Source organism: Strongylocentrotus purpuratus, unplaced genomic scaffold, assembly GCF_000002235.5.
Source record: "Strongylocentrotus purpuratus isolate Spur 01 unplaced genomic scaffold, Spur_5.0 spur5_scaffold_12, whole genome shotgun sequence".
Classification (NCBI taxonomy): Eukaryota; Metazoa; Echinodermata; class Echinoidea; order Camarodonta; family Strongylocentrotidae; genus Strongylocentrotus; species Strongylocentrotus purpuratus.
Window position 1 is genome coordinate 2,367,229 of NW_022145597.1, and position 16,893 is coordinate 2,384,121.

General features: G+C 38.0%; 1 protein-coding gene across 1 annotated transcript; it reads right to left on the minus strand.

Annotated features, from left to right (window-relative positions):
- Positions 1 to 205: 205 nt before the first annotated feature.
- Positions 206 to 16,571, minus strand: LOC582084 (ubiquitin-like-conjugating enzyme ATG3). Its single transcript, XM_030981588.1, has 9 exons — positions 16,355 to 16,571; positions 12,387 to 12,549; positions 9,763 to 9,870; positions 8,854 to 8,982; positions 7,971 to 8,008; positions 4,499 to 4,657; positions 3,215 to 3,339; positions 2,805 to 2,873; positions 206 to 539 (listed from the first exon to the last, which is right to left on the minus strand). Exons 1-9 carry the CDS (start codon positions 16,430 to 16,432, stop codon positions 440 to 442), a joined length of 969 nt encoding a protein of 322 aa, XP_030837448.1. The 5' UTR covers positions 16,433 to 16,571; the 3' UTR covers positions 206 to 439.
- Positions 16,572 to 16,893: the final 322 nt, after the last annotated feature.

Consider the following 16,893-nt stretch of genomic DNA (forward strand, 5'->3'; position numbering starts at 1 on the left):
TAACCAACACGAAAAAGCCAACGTAGGCATTGGGTGTAATACAACGTAAAAAGACGCTATTTCGTTTTTTCAACAGCTTTTTCAAATCATCAAATATTTGTGGTGGTACACAAATATTTGAAATCGTTATATTTATGGATATTTCAGCTGTCTCTGAACCAATTTTGATCAAACAAAGATGATTTTGACATTTAAATTGTATGTTTTTTCAAATTTGACACTCAGTTTTTTATTATCTCACAAAAAAATTATTTTGTGTAGTGCCCTCTGCAACAGAACTCAACTATCCCTTTAAGTGACAATGAATTGTGAGCTAGCTTCCATTGCTCTGTGTACACATCGCTATGACACTTAGATATTGCATGATTATATAGAGACAAGAAGCCGTGAAAGCTTGGACCTGCTGCCTATTGCTCATCGCCATGGTTACTGACGACATTCACCATGTTGAATGCGTATTCATGGTGAAGTGCCTGGTGTAGTCGTATTCTATCGTTGGAATCACGGCTTGAACAAACTTCAGGAAAATTAACAGATAACTGGACAGGTGCGTAGTCAAGGAAACAGAAGCAGGAAATAAACTGACGTAGATGACTGACTGTTCACTTAAAAAAAAAATATATCTCTCATTCATTGATTTAAAAAATGTTAGATGTTTAAAAATCTAATGTTGATTTCCTGTGTTATATTTCACAAGATGTTATAGAATGCTTTTATAATACTGTTTTTATTAATCATGTCACAACTCTGTATTATATTATATCATATTATATAGTTTTGAGTACCAAATAAAATATCACTTGAAAAACAAAGAGATGTTTGAAAAAAATATAAAAATTAGTTGTAAGATTACGTTCCGTCTTGAAATTAATATCAATCATTCATTGATTAAAAAATGTTAGATGTTTAAGAAAAAAAAAATAGTTGTAAGATCATGTTCCGTCTATCATGGCGCCTTCTCCAGGATACTTCAATTCTTTATTGTTCTGTACAAGAATTCTTTTACACTCCTGTAGTCTAGTGTAATATATTATTTTCCTAGTTGGTTCTTGGCTATTCTCTTGATGAAATTCATTCTATCTTTTATCATATCTTGTGAATGTAGACAATCATCTCTTGCTGTGGCCAAAGAATCAATCGTTTTTCTTTAACCTATGAAATAAAATTCATTGCAAATTTTCCATAATAATAATAATAATAATAAAAATTGGATTTATATAGCGCCTTTTCCGAAGGTTACAAGGCGCTGCTCTCCTAGACTTTTGACTATTTAAGAGGAGTTGTACAGGTAAGTTTTCAGATGTTTTTTTAAGAAATCTAACAAAGTACTGTTTCTTAAGAAAGAGGGGAGTTTGTTCCAGAGACGTGGGGCTAAGGACTGAAAGGATTTAATACACACATTATTCCCCTTTATACTCATTTCAATAAAATTATCCTCTATTAGAATGGTTACGGTCCTCATAGAATATAAGATCCCTTGTATACATTTATGCACAACATTTTCTGTTGTTGTGGTAATGATAATAATAATAATTATAATAGTAGAGTCTGGCACATTGTCACTCCTGGGGGGTGTTTCACAAAGATCCTAAGTCGAACTTAACTCTAAGGTGGGCTTAAATTTTATAGAGAGCCATTTGTAGCCTTAAATTAAAATATGTTCAAAAGCTAAAATTCAAGTATTCTGGACTTTTTCTGAATTCCACATCAAAAACATGAAATCTCCTTGATGATCGAAAATTATGAATGATTTGAATCAACATTTTATGCCTCTTAATTTAACTTTTACATAATATTTTCAAGGATGCTAATGGCTTTCCATAATTGTTAAGTCCGACTTAGAGATACATGTAAGTTCAACTTAGGATCTTTGTGAAACACCCCCCTGGTGCTCCATTATTATCACCCTGGCTTTAGAATGGCTGCCATTACAGCGCCAGCAACCATTTACCTCACCTGGATAGACAGGGGCAAATGTAGATTATGAGATGACGACGTGGATCCTAATCAAATAATCGGTTGAAGGCGTATACGTGACAAGGCATTTATTTTGCCTAACACGTAATTTGGTTAATGACCGGTCATTATCAAATGCTAATGACTGGTCATTGGTAAAATCATATTATAAAACATAATTTTATAAAACAAATTAAACATAATCTTATAAAAAAAATAATACACAACATTTGTTCGGGCATTAGTAAAATAACCCACACTCGGTACCTTCAAAACAGTCCAAACACTCTCAGCTACTGCCTCTGGCGTGTTAGACTGTTCCAAAGGTATCTTGTGTAGGTAATTCTTACTGATGCCCTCACTGCTGTGTATTATTTGTATACTAATGTCTTACCAAAGGACATAAGTGCCGCAGTGGTACTCAAACCTTGAACCATTTGATCCACAGTCCGGTATCGCATCCACTAGACCACGACACCTCTATGTGGCATGAGGGGTGAGAATTAGTATTCTGGGGTATCAGTGGCCCCCTCTTGTACTCACTTACCGTATTATGTGTCATACGATACAGAAATGTTTGGAGCACTAAGACAGGTCGTTGTATTTTGGGGTGTTTGGAGGCAGTTGACCAGGGTCCCATTTCACAAAACTTGTCATCAGTAGCAAATGATTGTTTTTGTTATAAAGCAAGTGAAATGCTTGCTTCTGATTGGTTATCAGCAGATTTGTCACTGATTTTTGTCATTTGTCATTGAAAAAAGCCTTTGTGAAACAGGTCCCAGGTCATACGTTTGGGGAAGGAGAATTACAAACTTATAAAGATTCTTGCTTTTAATAGTAAAGGATACAGATGTACTCCTAGCTCTCCTCCACCATCTTGCACAGTGTGAATGATCTTCTTCATGACGTCTGCATGTCTGTAATCATAGATGCACAGTTACCAGTAATGAAGGGTTGGTTTAAGATTTAAACAAAGAATATATATTTTTCTTCACAGTGCCTGGGGTAAAATTATATATGTAAAGCATTTAGAGACATCGTAGATGTAGTAAGCGCTATATAAAAGCGAATATTATTATTATTATTATATCAGTAACGATATCTAGCAAGGATTATTGTCATAATTACCAATAGCATTAATTTGGCACTTTCCAATTATCAATAAACCATATACGAAGGAGTCCCAACAATATTTTCATGTTGCACAATTTGCACATAACTTGACCGGTACAGAAAAGTAAGACAAACTCCTGTATACCTGCATGGATGTACAGAGCACATGGTCTGTGGAAGGTTGGGGTGAGATTCTACAGTTACAGTTTTCTTCACATGATCCTGGCTAATATCTTCATACATCTGTTCTACAGTCAAAGGTTTTCGATGCTAAAAGAAATCAAAAAAAGAAAGAGCATAGTGTAAAGGTACCACAACAGAGAATAGAATTTACTCCACTTAAAGATAAAGACCAGTAATGGTCATGCGATTGCATTGTGAAAGAAACGTTGTGGAATCAATCAGAAAAGGTTGATCATCTAGCATATAAGTATTGGTGTGTACTGCAAGGTTCTGGAATCATCAAAATGATAAGAAATTTTTCCCAGTCTTGGTAAAGTTACAAGCACTGTACACAGAAACATGTATATGGGACTACGCAACATGTGCGCGACACATGCACGATATCTATCAGGTCCAAATAGATATAATAATTTACCAAATATATCAATTATTAGGCGGTTTCCCAGGAAAATTTGTATCATCACATATTAGTCAAAACATATTCTTTCACATGATTGGTAATAAGAGCTTCCATTTCATTTTTGAGAGGGGGGCGTTTCCAAAACTGGTATTTACCTTTAAAGAGAAGGTGGAGTTCTGGGGAGATACTTCCTTTTGGTTCTTAGTGGTTTAAATTTAAAAGTCCTTTAATTTGTGAAATCTACACAGATAATGTGAACTATCTTGCAGTATTTACAAACACTTGTCAGTCGACGTGCGTTACAGTGTCTACGTAGTGAGACTAGGCTGACTGCACGGTCTACTGCACACCATAGGCTCTATACTTAAAGATGAAGTTGAGTTCTGGTCATGCGATTGCATTGTGAAAGAAACGGTGTGGAATCGATCAGAAAAGGTTGATCATCTAGCATACAAGTCTTCTTGTGTATTGCAAGGTTCTGGAATCATCAAAATGATAAGAAATTTGACCAAGTCTAGGTAAAGTTACAAGCACTGTACACAGAAAGATGTATATGGGACTACACGAACACGTGGCAGACAGATTTTTACGATGTTACATGCCATATTTAGAATATGAAGGTATTTGAAGAGCCATTCTTTTCAGGGAACATGTTTTATCTGATGTTCTTCCACACTTGCATAATAACAATGATAACGCTCACAAATTATTGTTCACCTCTTTCCAGAACTCAACCTTCTCTTTAAGCTGCTCCTGACACAGTCAGAGACTGACATGAGCTAGGCTCTCCCCAAAACTTTATGAATTGCGGTAAAGTCTGTGCTTGGAGACAAAAAGTGAACTTACCTCATCATAGCCAAATAACCATAGCCTAGGTGTCTGGTAGTACTTGTCATATGTGATGTTAAGATCATACGTTCTGGTTTGTAGTATTCCGCTCTCTCCACTAGCCCCTGCGCTCTCAGACGCTCCTGTACCTGGTAGGTTACTCGTATCCAACGTTGCCTGTATACAACAATCAAACACAATACAATCAAACCAGAACAATTTACCAGAATCAGAACTACATGTACATGAACAATTTGTCTGTTCAGAGCCAGGGGCCTGTTTCTCGAAACCGTCATAAGTCTAACTTCTTGACTATCCCATTGAAACGTGTGTTAATTCTATAACACATGTTTCAATGGGATAGTCAAGTAGTTAGACTTATGACGGTTTCGAGAAGCAGGCCCCAGGACCCTGCTGCATAAAAATAATAGCATTGGGTGGTATTCCGATTGGCTAAACTTAGTCCATACTTTCATGGAGTGCCTGTTGTCAACTCATTTACCCTGTACAGATTATCTTAATCCTGCAATGAAAAGTGTCCAATAAATTAATTTTGCAATGAAATGGGAAGAAAGAGATAATATGAGTATGAACTGAATTTCAACAAAGTCTTTGGTAGATTATCTTTGTCATGAATATTGAAGGAGGAAGATGAAACATAGCATTCCATAGAAGTGTGAATTAAAGTTCTTGTTTAGTCTGGACTTAGTCCCGGCTTACCTTATGAGAATACCACCCATTGATGGTAACTTCCATGGAAAACTTGATTTGATTGGCTGTTGAGTTTTGTTGCCATGGGAGTTATCACTAATGGCAACGTTACCATCACTGATGGCAAAGTTACCATTACTGATCATTTTTACGCCACAGGGCCCAGAAGGGCGTTGTGTAATATTAAAGTTAATGCCATCCTGGATCCAAAAAGATGACTGAATTTTGTAAAAATGTCATGCCATGAAATAATAGAGTCACTACATTAAATTTTTGGAGGTAGCAAAAGTTACGTGCTGTAAAAGCTGCCATTGTTAAAAATTCATAAGAGTATTATCACTTGCGGTAAATTTCTGGTTTATAGTAGCTACTTTAAAGATGCATAGCAGTGGCTTCTCATAGGGAATTTGACACCATTTGGGAGTTTACCCACTAACAGGTGTGGTGAATAACTAGGATTGGCCTTCAGTTTTATAACCAACAGGCTCCCATATGGTTAAGTCTAACCTAGTTAAGTCATTATCTTACATTTCTGTCACTCGAAAACGTTTTGATGGGAAAGACTTCTACCCTCATTAATGGTACTTCCATCAATTCTGGTGTCAGTAAATTATGACCTTCTGCACATGGAAACTGACGACCATTTCCCTTTAATAACATTTTCTTCTTCAGTATTGCTCTATACACCGCTCAGTTGCATTCGAAGTGGTACAGGCCAGGGTGCTACAAGAATTTTTTTCACCACTTGCCCTGTCGGGCAAGTGGGTTTTCAATTTACTTGCCCAAACAATATTTCCACTTGCCCAAAACTTTAAAGCGAAAAAGGACTCGAGGTTAAAGCATTTATTATCTCGTAATGATAAGTTAGTGTTTTAGATAGCAAATTAATGCACATACATGTACAGTGTAACTGTACTGAATAATAACCTAATATGTCAAAGAAAATGGTCAACAAAGGATGGTTGAAGGTTTAAAAAACGCATTTTATTGATTCTCCATAAATAATCAGATTCACATGAATCTCGGCAAGGTAGAATGGTTCAAGCAGGTTTAAGTTTTTAATATTCAGTCATGTAAAAAAGCATAATGACCCTGTTGTAAAAAATATGATACAAACATGTCATTAATGGTAGCCACATGTACCATGGTGCAACATCACATGTGTGTCTGTGCAAGCCGCTGTCATTTGGAAACGTAGGCTAATTTTCAGCTGTTAATAATTTGGGTCAACTCTTCCATCAAGAAACGTCATGTAAATAATGGGTAATCAACTATTTTAAATAAAGTACGGACATTTTTATTTCATCATTCACTGCTATAAATATCATGCCAAAATTTGTAAATTCTTACTAAATAATAATATTGAAGATATTTTACGATAAATCTCGGATAAGTATGCGAAAACTAGACTAAACAACGTCGCTAAAACCATGAAAACAAAACAACAACGGCTTATATTCTGGGGGTCTCGATACTATTATCAAAATGACTCGCTCGGTCGGATCTTGAGACCGCAGTAATAAATTGAAAACGAGACAAAAACATTCATCTGATTTATATGAGCAGCGAGTTTTAAATAATATGTTCACAATCATTAACAGTCATTATGAATCCCGGCCCCCCCACTCAGAGGTCGGAATGACCGCATGCGTGTTGCCAAAATGTCCGGTAAAGGGGTACTTTTCGGGCGACAAAGTCCGGCCCGAGAATTGTAAAAAAAGGGGTGTATTTGACTTTTCACCCGGAGATTTCTTTAAAAAGGGGGTGTTTTCCTTTTTTTTCTCTCATCTCTTTGGACTCCTAAGAAATTATTCCGAATTTAGGGGGGTACATAGAGCATTTTTCCTGATTTAGGGGGGTCTCCAAGGCAGGAAAAGCCCGCGAAAAGCCCGCGAAAGGGGGGTTCGGAAATGTTGGCAGTCCTCAGATAGGGGGTGCTTTCAAAAAGAGGGTACGAGCATATGCGTACCCTAAATAACACTGAGTGGGGGGGCCGGGTTATGAATAAATATCAAACATTTGACTTTTTGTACTTACTAGAAAATCCCTGTTGTTTATTCCATTCCGATTCGCACGTGTTCATTTCCCTAGAATAATGACGTCATATTTGGCGTGATTCAACCAATCGGCAATCAGAGAATAGCAAAGGCCTGTCGGTGCGGCCTGCAGAGCTAGAGAGAGAGAGCGCGAATAAGCTCGCAGCTGGTACGATCGCGCTAGCTGTCTCTAGCTAGCTCACGGCCGGCCGTGCGTGGAGGCGGAGCGGCATTCATGGCTTGAAGTGTCACTGTTGCATGCGCGCTGAGCTAGCTGAGCTGGCTAGCTGTCTGTGAAGTTTTTTCGAAATCGGAACGATCGCTTTTTTGCTTCTGGATTTTGACGACGGGTAAGAAGTTGACGGGTGAATGGTAGAGTTCTTGGACACTAGGAAATTACTGTAAAAGTATCACTTGCCCGAATCGGGCAAGTGATAATTTGATTTACTTGCCCGACGGCTCAATTTGGTTGCCCCGGGACGTCGGGCAAGCGGGTTTGTCGCGCCCTGCAGGCAAAGAAGAGATTTCTAAGGAGTTCCAAAATATTCTTTGCACCTTGTACATAAGTACGTATGGATGACTTTATTACATGTATTTAATCTGATTATGATATATCTCTGCTGCAGAAATTTGGATCATTCCTTTATTGAGTTCCCTTATCATACCCATACTACACAAATTCAGGGTCCTTTACAGAATGTAATGTAATGGTACATTTATGTTGATAAACAAAAAGAACTCACATTGTCTTCAGCTTCTAGCATTCCACTTTCCTCAAAAGCTGAAATAAAAACAGTTAAGTATATCATAGGGTGTGAAATTCATTCCATATCACTATTGGGTTTTCACAGCATTTAAACATAACTACTACAACCCAATTCAACTTCGTTCGGTCTGTTTGAACTCATGATTTACTAATATATTCCAATCATATCAAGAAAAGAAGAAAAAACATGAACAGACTCCAAGGGCCAATTCTCAGCACACTGCAAATAACGGCTCATTCAATTTGAGGACAGTGGTGAAACTCAGGCTCAGTTAAAGATTTCAAGGTAAATTTAGCCGGGTTCTTTTTTTCTTCGTTTTTCTTTCTTTTACATGTAAATGACTTCAATAGTAATAAAGTATCTGCATTATATTCTGCTTTTATATACATGTAGCACTTACGAAGTCTGTAAGCCCTTTACACATATACTACATGTATTACCAATAAATATATTTAGATATATTTTCTAAATCAAAAGGGTATGCATAAGTGGTGACTGTTCTCCACCTAATGGCACCCACCCTTAAAAACACCTAATTACCAACAAAAGACCAGGAACTTGAAGAAAAAAATTAAATCAGCATACTATCAACAATCGGGTGCAGAAAAGAGGCCTTAGAGGGAAAAAGTCTTATGCTACTTGCACTATGAACATGACAAACAAAGAAAGTGGACAAAATATACAGTTCCTCAGGTAGACAAGGGAACATCCCTGCATAATAGCAGTGAAGGGATGTTCCTTTGTCTACCTGAGGAACTGTACCGGTATATTTTTTCCGCTTTCTTTGTCAGTCATGTTCATAGTGTTGGCTACATATTTCATTTGAGGAGCATGTGTTGTACACCCTTCTGTTCATTACCTTCCATATCTTCTGCTTCTTCCTCATCGTCCTCGTCATCATCATCATCATCTCCATCAACCTTTGGCTCTGTCTTAGGTTCAAGCGTCATCTCACTGGACTTCTCAATCCCTTGGGAACCTGTCAAATCTGAGGCAGAAGAAGAAGCAGATGTCTAATCTTAAAAGGACTGTACCAAATAATCTTATACATATTCTCACCATATACTCCTTCAGGCCTTAAAGGGTTGGGTAACTTTGTCTCAGATTCTGAAACAAAATCCTTGATTTAGCCCATTCTGCAATGATAATTATAAACCTTTAGGGCAGTCAGGAACCCCATGACTTTTACAAGCCAATCGACTGTCTGATTATCAAGATATTTATGATTGGAATTACAAATTTAGAAAACCGTTTGCCAAACGATTTTCATAACACTACAGTCTATTGGGGAAAACGAGTTCGGTAAAACCGGTCACTCAAAGATTTTCACTTTATTGAGAAATTTTGAAGCGTAGGGCCGTGTATCTCAGATTTAACATTGTTAAACGATCCCTTTAAGATTCCAAATGAGTAAAATGATTATATCATCTACATCTTATCATTCAATAGTATTGGTAGCCTCTTCATATTATAGTCAGTTTCTCATCATCATTCCTCAATATTGTTACCATCACCACCACCATCATCACCACCACCACCACCACCACCACCACCACCACCACCACCACCACCACCATCACCACCACCACCACCACCACCACCACCACCACCACCACCACCACCACCACCACCACCACCACCCACCACCACCACCACCATCACTATCACCACCACCACCACCACCACCACCACCACCACCACCACCACCACCACCACCACCACCACCACCACCACCACCATCATCATCATCACTATACGAGACGAATACCTGCATTATGATGTGTATCAACCCATCCTCCATCTTCATCATTCTCTTCGATGATGGCTTCATTCTCGTCCTGGTATTCCATCTGCTTACATCTCTTATAGCATGGAACTGTAACAAATGAATAACAATTCTTTATGAAGTACTAATCATTTTAAATCAAGCTTTTGATAACACATGGGCAATTTCTGCATTGACATGCTTTCTATAAGATATAGTCTCCAAAGTACCTTATGCAAAGGAGGAAAGAAAAATGTGTGGTTGAATTCATATCTTCACGGAGAGATGATAAAAGGCTAAAAGAACACAAAAGTCAATTACTTGTAGTAACTAGTAATCATAGCACAAGTGCATACACCACTTTACAAATGTCAATATTAATTGGAAATGTGAATTATCATGCACTAGTTCAATTTCACATTGGAATTTCTACATTACCGGTAAGAATTTGCTGCCCTATTGGTGTTTTATTTTAATTTTAGATTAAGGCACGATGGCGCAGAGGTTGAGCAAGTCAATGCGCTCATGCTCTTTGAAAAGGCATCAATCCTCATTACAAAGTCCCTTTGGAGAGGACTTAAGCCCCACTATCCTTCTTGTAGCTACTTGCTCCCTCTATATAGAAAACTTTCCCAATCGGTGCCTGTTGGCCCCCCATGATCCTCTTTTTATTATGTAAGGTGAGAGCTGAGTTAATAAGATAGCCACCTGTCAGTGAAATCACTGTGTGGTCTAATCCCTTCTGGCCCAGTAGTATTGACAGTCTTTAAAGCCTCAGTCCCCTAGTTGTTTACTTAAAACCATATGCATGGTTTCTATTAAAGCATTCAGGTGAAACAATCTTCCTCAAATATCAAACTTGAGATAAATTGTTAAACGCAACACCACATATCTCTGGACTCACGAGGGACATGCAACAATGTATCTGTTCCACATTGTCATTAACATGAACATGTTCACCATCATAATACTCATATACATGTGTACATGTACATGTAAGCCTGAAACTAGCCTTTTATGATGCTTTCAATCAAAATTCAACTAACCAACTTCGTACTGGTATGTACAGTGTACATACCAATAGAAGCTAAAAACATATTGAATATGCTGAATATATTCTTTCTCTTTCATTTTCAATAATCCTAATAATGAATCATCAATAATTTGAACTTATTTCACTTATTTGCCAACATTATATTCCAAAAAAAATGTTTATCACAATTAAATGTAATTCATTTTGGCATGTGCTCAGCATAGTGATCTACAGGAGGTTTTTCATATGAAAATAGAAACTAGCACTGTCACTTTTTATGGAAGATTTATCAATCAAGATAATTAAAAGTGAAAGAGAAAGAATAAACTGAACACTGTTTAATATGTGTTTCAATTATCTAAAAGCTTTGATAGGTTGGTGATCCTGTCAGCAGTTTATTATTTTCATTTTTGCAGGAATCAAAGCAGCATTATTGAAGGCTAGTTTCCTTACAGGTCATAAAAGTTGTTCAATGATCTTGATTGAGATTTGAGAATCACTCACATTCTGGTCTGCTGTGTTCATGGCATTAATTAGCCAGCCAAACTACAAAAGTGAACCAAAAGTGAAACTGTTTTTAATACATCCAAAGTTCATTCACTTTGATTTTCAACTATGAACACACATGCAAAATGTTATATCAAAGTAACCAATTTTGAATATAATTGCAACCCAGGGCCGGTATTCAATTCAATACTGAATAGCATAAGTAAGAAATTTACTAAGTAAAGGCTAAGTTAAGTAATTTACTTATCTCATATTCAAATCGCATTTTGGACTTCTACTTTCGTAAGACAAAATCTAAGTAAAATACTTACTGATAAGCATTGTGATGTCACACAGTCAATCAAAATTAATGAGCAATTGATGCTTTGCAATAAATGCCAGGAGATATAATTGTGCACAGGTTATAATACTGCGTAAGAAAACCATATGCCTGCCAATCAAGGCCTCCAAATAATTGGCTGAAGTCTGGTATAGAGTTGGCATAGGTTTAGGATGAAATACTTAGCCAAAAGTGTGAATTGAATACCAAAATTGGCTAAGTATTTTATCTAAGCCAAATACTAAGTAAAAAGCTTAAATGCTGTACTGAAGTATTGAATTGAATACGGGCCCAGGCACTTAATTCAGGCTTGCTTTTTAATATCTCCCATTGTTCTTCATAGGCAAGTGGGATTTTTTTTTGATGTTTTGATTTTTTTTCCTTTTCTTCCCAGAGCTCTTTTGATTGTCAGCAAACAAATGTAGTTTAAAAAAAGCATGGAGATAATGGACCAGATTTATTGCTATAATCTGAAAAAAGATACATGTAGACTTGATGCTTTAATTTAAAACAACAGCTGTGTTAAAATGATGTCCTTCAAATTTAAAGCTTATCTGCACTAGTTTATAGGAGGGATTAGACTACCCTGCAAGGTCACTGGACAGATGGTTATCTCATCAACTCAGCTCTCAATTAACATAAGAAAAAGAGGATCATGGGGGACCAATGGTCACCGTTTAAACATTGTTTTCTACATAGAAGGAGCAAGTAGCTACAAGTAGGACAGTGTGGCTTTAAGGTGTCATGTCCAATTTGGCATGGTCTTACCATTCTTAGTGAGAAGAAACTGTTTTTCATCTGGGAGATAAGACTTCTTTTTGCTGGGCTCTCCTGCACTCCAACTCCATGTCGGACAGCTGTGAACTAGATGATCTCCAGCAGCAACAAACTCGTCAGGTGTCAAGACTCCCGTCTCTTTGAACTTTGACTCCTAACACCAAAATGAGAGAGAGAGAAAGAAAAAATGTTTGTTATGTTTTTGTAAGTTATTCTGGGTTCATCTCCTTCTTTCAAGAATACACCAGTTTACGGTTAGGGGCGCCATTTTAATTGGCGAGTAAACAAAGCCAATGACCTAGAGGTCATGTATTTATACGTAAATTAAGATTGCACCCATGCAAATTATGATGACATCACTGCCTACGCGCTGCATTGTGCGCTCACATCATCATCATCATTAATTATTGTTTTAATTAATATTATCGTTTTGTTTTTGAATATTATTATTATTATCATCATCAATATTGTTATTATCATTATCATCATAATTTTTCTCACTACTGTCGATAGTGTTATTTTTTATGGATAAACTCTATTTGTATTGTATATTTCAGTGTTAAATTGACAAATTCAAACTGATTGTAAACTTCTCCAATACCCCAATGTGGGTGACATGAGAATTAATTGTCATTGTCATCATTTGCATGGGCGCAATCTTAATTTACGCATAAATACATGACCTCTAGGTTATTGGCTTTGTTTTAAAAGCCAATTAAAATGGCGCTCATGTCTGCGCATGCGCACTGATGTAACCGTAAACTGGTGTATTGTATCTGAACAACAAAGTAAAAGTGAAAGGGACCCCCCCCCCCCCCCCAAAAAAAGAGGCTAAATTGTCCCGTCTAGAAATGAGACAGAGCTAACTTAGGGAGCTTGAATCGATCGCATACATGTAGGGTTGGGTTCGTCTGTGTGCACACTTAGCAACAAAAACAAAAAATGTAATATTTGCCCTATTTGCCAAATGTATCCCTGACTAATGCTTAGTTTACATTTGCCCCGGGCGCTGTACGATAAATTGGTTTATGATTTTTTTTTCATATTTTTCGTAGTTCAGTGTTGAAAGCTGGTGATGGTGTTGTGAGAACACCAACACCAGCTACAACACCGAACTTGAAGTCATGCTGGTGTTGAGGTTGACCTCGGAAAATATGATGCATTTCCGGTAGTCTGTGTTGAAGGCTGGTGTTGTCTGCTTGAACCGAGTATCGCGGTTGGTGTTGACGATTTACATGTAATTTTCCCATTCACCGACACCAGCCCCCAGGGATTGGGAAATTCATGATTTCAAGTTTGGTTTTGGTGTTGGTGTTGCAGTATACCGCAGGTAACTATGCGGACATCTGGCACGAATCTCACAATCATGCCAAGGTAAAATTCAATTGTACAGTCAAAACAGCTCTGTAAATCAAGTGAAAGGATATTTTATCTATTGACTTTTTAATATGACTTTACATTTGATATTCGATATGATGTAATTTATTGGAATATCTGAATGGATTATGCTTTTATCACAAGACTTTTCGTGTGTAGAGTAGGACGTCACTCAGTATCGTCCTTCTAAACTGACCGTCGGTGTTGGAGCTGGTTCAGCAGCCTTTCTGCACTCTCAACACCAACACCAGCACCGAACACTGTAGGCCTAGACGATGCCTCTGCTCCTCAATGCCCTACTTTGATTTCTGGGACAGCAATGAGTTGCAAAAAAAGAAAAAATATTGAGAAGGGGATTTATTTTTAAAGCCAAAGCAAAGGTCATGAAGGTCACTCCAGCAAAACATAGAGAGTCAATGCAAATGCGTATTGACCTCTTGCACTGCATACTTACTGAGAGGCAGGTTTTATTAGACCTACGGTATACACAAATATACACGCAACACAATATTGCATAGACTGCACACAATCATGCCGATGCGGATGTAAGCAAAGTTTGACAGTAGACTTAGAATTTGAATTTTTAAATTGTTCTTTTTAACATCAGTAAGTTGAAAAAAATGTATTTTACTGCTATTTAGGTGTCATCAATTGTCACTAAAGTACCGATTTTGAGTGAAATCAGTTGAGTTTTGTACAGTGGTGTTTGAAATGTTGAGAATGAAAAGCTCAGCTTACTACACAGCTTATGTGTGATGAAGGTGTGGTGTAAAATGTACTTGAAATCATTCATTCATTGCAAGCGCGTAGCCAGGATTTCATTTTAGGGGAGCAAAAAAATATATATACATAAACATGTATATCCTCTTACCCCCCCCCCCCCCCCCCCCCCCCTCTCTCTCTCCCTGGAAATTCCTGGATCCGCCCCTGGTAGAGAAAGAGATTTAGAAAGGAATATACGAAGAAAAACACTACATGTAGTACAAAGGAAAATTACAGGGAGAGGGAGAGGGAGAGAGAGAGAGAGAAAACTTAAAAAGGAGAAATATTTCGACAGAATTATCAAAGAAATAATCGGACTTTGTAAAATTCACAATGTTCTGTAATGAAATTAAAAAAAATACCAGCATAATGGTGACCTAGCAGTGCTTGATTATTACCAATGCCAGTTGAGATCGCCATGACATGTACAATGTAAGCATGTCATGGCATATGGCGATCTCAACTGGCATACCGCACGCTAGCACGCTAACATTTAGCATCCCACATCACAACCATCAGAACATCCTAGTGTCGCACTGCATGCATTTCATCCATAAACAGCACATTCAACGGAAACAGCGCTAACACAAGTCAGAGGTCAGCGCCATTGATATGTAGAGCTGCCATTCTCACGCTACATGTGTCTTCTACCCCAGCTCCATCATTCTGGTAAGAAATTTACTTTTATTTCGTTATTTTTACCTCCGATTTTTAAATTCAGGAGGTAATTAGGACTAATAGTCCAACAAAATTCATCAAGGCCACTGTCCAATATTGGGCGGGTGCGGGTAAGTGTGATTTTGGACACATTTGAGGTGTTGTTTACCTACCTCTCCGTGCAGTGGTATGGGACCCGGTTAAGGCTCCCTCGAATAGGGAGCCCTTAAGGCTAGTAGTGACTTAACTTAAAAAGTGCGCGTTGCGGGCTACCTAGGGGGGTGGGTGCAGGGAGGGGGAAGTTTCCCGCGCGAAGCTTTGGAAGCTTTGAAAGAAGACGATTCGTTGTACCTTTCTCGACTCATTATCCTCGTCTAAATTCAGTCCGCACCTCCTGCGCAAAGCGCGGAAACTTTGAAGTTTCATTAAATTATTAGAGAAAGAAGACGATTCGTTTTTCCGTTCTCGACTCTTAATCCTTAATTTGAACTCAATTTCCCGCTCTCCGCGGAAGCTTTGACGTTTAATTAATATTAGAGAAAGAAGACGATTTGTTGTACCGTTCTCAACTCCTTTTCCCTTTTTCTTCCTAGATCAACGTCCTCTTACTTTTTTTCTTCTCTTTCTCTCCCTTTTTTTTTTGTAGGGGGGGGGGGGGGGGGCGACCCCCCCCCCCCCCCCCCCCCCCCCCCCCCCATCCCCATGCCATGGCTATGCACTTGATTCATTGTCGACTGCACTGCCGGTCACGAAATGAAGTCTACTTGACCGAAGTGGAAGCCATTGGAATTTGTGTGGGTATGTTGGAAAATTCATAGGCGCTAGTGTAGCAAGGTATCCAAAATATAGCCTACTAAAAACAGACCCCAAATTTTGTGGTCATCATTACCCTAACCCTAACCCTAACCCTAGAGATAATGATAAACACGAAATTTGGGGTCTAAAATTTGAGGTCTGTTTTAGTAGGCTATATTTTGGATACCTTGCTACACTAGCGCCAATTCATAATAGACCCCTCTAGATCTAGACTAGATCTAGAGTCTAGACCCTATTCCAATTTTCATAAATAAAAATTAATTCAACATGATCATTCAATGACACAAAGTTAATGCATGCAGAGCCATTGAAGTAACGAAAACAAAAATATAAAAATCACAACCTACCTTTAAAATAGGTGTCAAAAATTCAGCCACCCCAAGGCCCATGCCTTTCACGCTATTTATCATATTCTGCATACTCATATAAATTCGTTAGACCTACTTGGACAACCGTAAGTCAAGACAATTAGTTGAAATTCTAAGATTTTGATGACGATCACGAACAAGTCTTTGCCCACTTGCAATTTTCCTCAGGTGCCCCGGAAGCTAACCCGGAATTTGTTGTAGATGGCGCTGTTGAGAAAAAACACATGCCTTAGAAAGTTCGCTGTAAATAGCCAGCATGAGTCCTTGGGCCAGAACAGTTGATGAATCTCACCATTTTGTTCTGTATAATCTTCAACTCACTGGCGTACCTATGGGGGGGGGGGGGGGGGCAGGGGGGGCAGAGTGCCCCCCCTGACGGGCTCCAGGGGAAAAAAGAAAAAGGGGAAAGAAAAGAAAAGAAAGGAAAGGAAAGAAAAAGAAAAAAGGAAAAGGAAAGAAAAAAGGAAAGAAAGAGAAAAAAAGGGAAAAAAGGAAAGAAAAAAAGGAAGAAGAAGAGA